At 45.4% G+C, this 4,109-nt stretch overlaps 1 protein-coding gene across 1 annotated transcript in view; it reads left to right on the top strand.

Annotated features, from left to right (window-relative positions):
- Nucleotides 1-3,809, top strand: part of LOC107295149 (calcineurin-binding protein cabin-1-like) — a gene marked incomplete at its 5' end in the record, with an annotated part of 46,999 nt that extends 43,190 nt beyond the window's left edge. Inside the window, one exon of the mRNA XM_015824448.1 lies at nucleotides 3,787-3,809. Within this exon, the coding sequence (XP_015679934.1) occupies nucleotides 3,787-3,809 (23 nt within the window). The remainder of the gene's footprint in view (nucleotides 1-3,786) is intronic.
- Between the last annotated feature and the right edge of the window lie 300 nt (nucleotides 3,810-4,109).

The raw sequence follows: 4,109 nt of genomic DNA, 5'->3' as shown, positions 1-4,109 counted from the left end.
AACTGTGAGAGGGACCTTGGAGTCCTAATGGACGATCACTTGACCATGAGCCAGCAGAGTGCAGCAGCAACCAAAAAAGCTAATACAATCCTGGGTTGTATAAACCGAGGCATAGAATCAAGATGGAATATTGCACCTGGAATACTGCAGCCAATTTTGGTCACCTTATCACAAAAAAGATGTTGAGAATTTAGAAAAAAATCAGAGAAGAGCAACTAAGATGATCAAAGGCCTGGAGACTAAAACATACGAAGAACCGCTACGGGACTTGGGTGTGGCTAATCTAAAGAAAAGAAGAAATAGGGGAGACATGATAGCAGTGTTCCAGTATCTGAGGGACTGCCACAAGGCAGAGGGGGCCAGGTTGTTCACCAGAGCACCAAAGGGAAGGACAAGAAATAATGGCTGGAAGCTGATCAAGGAGAGAAGCAACCTAGAATTAAGGAGAAACTTCCTGACAGTGAGGACAACCAACCAGTGGAACAGCTTACCCCCAGAAATCGTGGATGCTCCATTACTGGAAATTTTTAAGAAGAGATCAGAAAATCGTCTGTCTAAGACGGTATAGGTTCTGCTTGAGCAGGAGGCTGGACTAGAAGACCTCCAAGGTCCCTTCCAGCTCTATTCTATTCTTTCTCCTCCCACCCCTAGTTCAACCTCCAGGCAGCCATTTCTACTTGATTGCGCACCTCCTCACAACGTCTATGGAGATTCTCAGTCATCCAGGTCATGGTTGTCCCAAAGGTGCTTTTTCAGGAGGCCACTGGACTTCCTTTTCTTTTTGAAGATGTTTCGCTTCTTAGAACAAACCCATCAGGACAAGGTTCAGCAGTCCATCTGCATGTAAAAGACAAAGCAAAGTCCACATTTTGAACAGAGAGGACCACTGGTTTGAAAGAGAGGTCAAAGGGGCCATCTATGTCAAAACTGAACAGTCCTCTCTCAATGGGGAGGGATACGACATCATCTATCTTTAGTCTACAGTCCTTTCAACAGTTCCAAGATGGCTCCACACCCATTTGCACTATTCAGGTGACCCTGATGACACAGGTAAGCCTCAAGGTGGCATCAATGACTCTCTAAAAGAATGCAAATGACCAGCTTTCTGCAAGGAGTATAAATCCTTCCATTTGCCACCATTCAGTGAAAGCTGAAGAAACTTCTTGGATGAGAAGCGAAACATCTTCAAAGAGAAAAAAGAAAGTCCAGTTGCCTCATGAAAAAAGCACCTTTGGGACCTCCTCACAACGGCATTGAATCACTTGACCTTCCAGCTCATAGGCTCTGCCCTTATTGCTGCAAGCAAGATGAAAAACAAGTCCCTGAATTCTTGGAATATTCACAATATACTCTCACTCATTCAAACTTCAATCAGAAGGGAGAATGGAAATCCTTCCTAAAAAGATCAGTATTTGGCCTGCAAGATCTCCTCATTTCTCTGTCCATGTAAACTGCTGAAAAAGTATCTTCGGTATTTGGCCTTGGTGATGTGGTACACTCAATTTTAAAAGCTTGCTTAAACAGGCGCACACACATTATATTAGCAAAAGCAAGAAAGGGGAGAAACTCACAGGGTTAATGGACTCAGTATGCTAACCCAAGGGCTTAAATTCAACCTCCAAACAGACTTATCCTCACATTCCTGTTTTTAGAAGAGAAGTCCCTGTGTAGCCTTGGCCTCATTCAAGTCCACCCGGCAAGCAGCCTAAATTCATCCTTTGGTTGCAAGATTGGAATTCAATTTTCTGGATTCTTCAACAGAAGATTTAGCACACAAATGATCACACATCACTCATGATTGTGGTAATAATGCAGTGAGTCCAGCATTTGCCCAGGTCTTGTCAGCCTGTGGAGGCTGCTGTGGGCAGAACCTTCTCCATTTCTGTCACTGGTCACTGTTGGCTCTTTGTCAGCCAAGGAGGCCAGTGTCCTGATCTGCATGGAGACATCTGCCTGGGTTTTCTTTGATCAGAATTTCATAACATGCCTTTCTGGCATTAAATGGACTGCTAAATTGGTTACTAAAATTCCTTCAGTGGTCTTTTCCCAAAACAGCCATTCTGTCTGTCAAAGAGTATAAATCATCTTGCTGATTTATACTATGAAAGGGAAATGTTCCTGGTTCAGTCCCCTATGAGGGCATTACAGGCTGCTTCTGATGACAAGGTTCCTTCCCACTGGGAGGGAGGGAGGGAGGAGCCATTTTGCCAACTCTGGGGGGGGGGCTTTGATATTTCCAGCACTGCCCACTGGGACCACTTGCTGCAGCATGAATTGATCTGGAATATTTGGGGAAAGGGTGCAATCGACAAAGGCACCAGTGTTTCCCCTTGTGACTCAAGTGACAGGAAGCATGCCTTAGTCTACCACTGACAGCTCAGGTTAGGGCAGGTCAACAGTCAGAGGACCATTCTTGATGCCCTGCATGAGCCCCCTCCTCCACCCACTTCTCAGCTGGTTTATGTTTGGACGTTGCTGGAAGACCATTAAGCCTGTGTCCAGAGCCGAGGTGGCACAGTGGTTAGAATGCAGTACTGCAGGCTACTTCTGCTGATTGCCGGCTGTCAGCAGTTCGAGTATCACCAGCTCAAGGTTGACTCAGCCTTCCATCCTTCCGAGGTCAGTAAAATGAGGATCCAGATTGTTGGGGGCAAGAGGCTGACTCTGTAAATCGCTTAGAGAAGGCTGTGAAGCACTGTAAAGTGGTATATAAGTCTAAGTGGAAATTGGAATTAACTTTGCTGGGGGAAAGCTCAGATATGCCGACCATATTAAATGCAAAGATGTCACACTGACAACAGGGATACATACTACGAATGCCCCCATTTCCCCATGTGTAATATATGGCTTCAAAAACGGAAACATCAGAAGGTTGATCCTTGTAAAGGGTGGTGCTGGAGAAATTAGGAGAAAGTCACCAAGGGTCTATTAGCCGGTAAATCCTTCAATGTCTAGAACTCATAGACTCCAAAGGTTGGAAAAGATCCTGGAGATCTTCTAGTCCAACCCTCTGCTCATGGCAGGAGCCTCATACCATCCAGGCAAATGGCTGTCCAGTCTTTTTTGTCCCCAACTCTGGGAGACAAGCTGTTCCATTGATTAATTGTCTTTGCTGTCAGTAAATTTATCCTTAATTCTAGGTTGGAACTCTATTTAACAAGCTTCCAGCCATTACTTCTTGTCCAGCCCTTTGGTGCCCTAGAGAATAAGTCAATCCCCTCTTCTCTGTGACAGCCCCTCAAGTACCCAAAGACAGTTATAGCATATAGCATCGATGTAGATAAGGATATCATCAAGATACACTAGGACCCCTTTGACAAATGTTCATGGAGCACCTCATTTATTAGTTGCACAAATACCATGGGTGCTCCTTGTAGGCCTTGTAAGGCCTGCCTCAGCTATTCCCCCAGGAAAGCACACTCAGGAAACAGGCATTGTTTCAAAGAGGATCTTTTACTGAGAGAATGTGATTGCAGAGTAAAAAGGTGGTATCTGAAGTTCCCGTACAAAGAATTAAGCTGAAAGTCCCATTTCTTCAGCTCCAACCCAATGCCCCAGTCCATCAGGAGCCAATCCGCTGATGTGAAGATGTTATGAGAACTTCTGGCCAAAAAGGTGATAACCAGCCGGCTTCCCAGGCACCTGTGAAACCAGATGGCCCCCAAGGCATTTCCCCCCTCAATTCCCATGTGAATACATCAAAGCAAAAGCAGCAACGAAGGTTAGAGTAGAGGAACATCCTCAATCCACACTCATACACGCTCCCCCTCCCCTTTCTTATGGCAGCGTTCCGGAGCGACCCGACATAGTCATTTGTTGGCCTTTTTTGTCAAATGACAAATTACAGTGTTTCCCAAGCTTTCAAGGAGCTCTACAATAAAATCCATGGAAATCTCTCTCCAGGGTGCTGAAGGTTCAGCTATTGTTTGGAGTAGCCCTGGCGTTTTTCCCTGCCTCCCTTTTGCTGAAGCACAGATGGGGCAGCTGGAAACATAACTTTCAACGTCTTTCTTGAGTGAGGGCCACCAGAAGTGCCTTTTGAGAAGGTGTAAGGTTTTTACAAACCCAAAATGTCCCGCTCATTTTGAGTCGTGGTACATTTGCATAGT

This window comes from Protobothrops mucrosquamatus, unplaced genomic scaffold (genome assembly GCF_001527695.2).
Source record: "Protobothrops mucrosquamatus isolate PMUCROS unplaced genomic scaffold, P.Mucros_1.0 scaffold2239, whole genome shotgun sequence".
Lineage (NCBI taxonomy): Eukaryota > Metazoa > Chordata > Lepidosauria > Squamata > Viperidae > Protobothrops > Protobothrops mucrosquamatus.
Note: the sequence above shows the minus strand (reverse complement) of the source record. Positions and strands in the feature narration are given on the sequence as shown.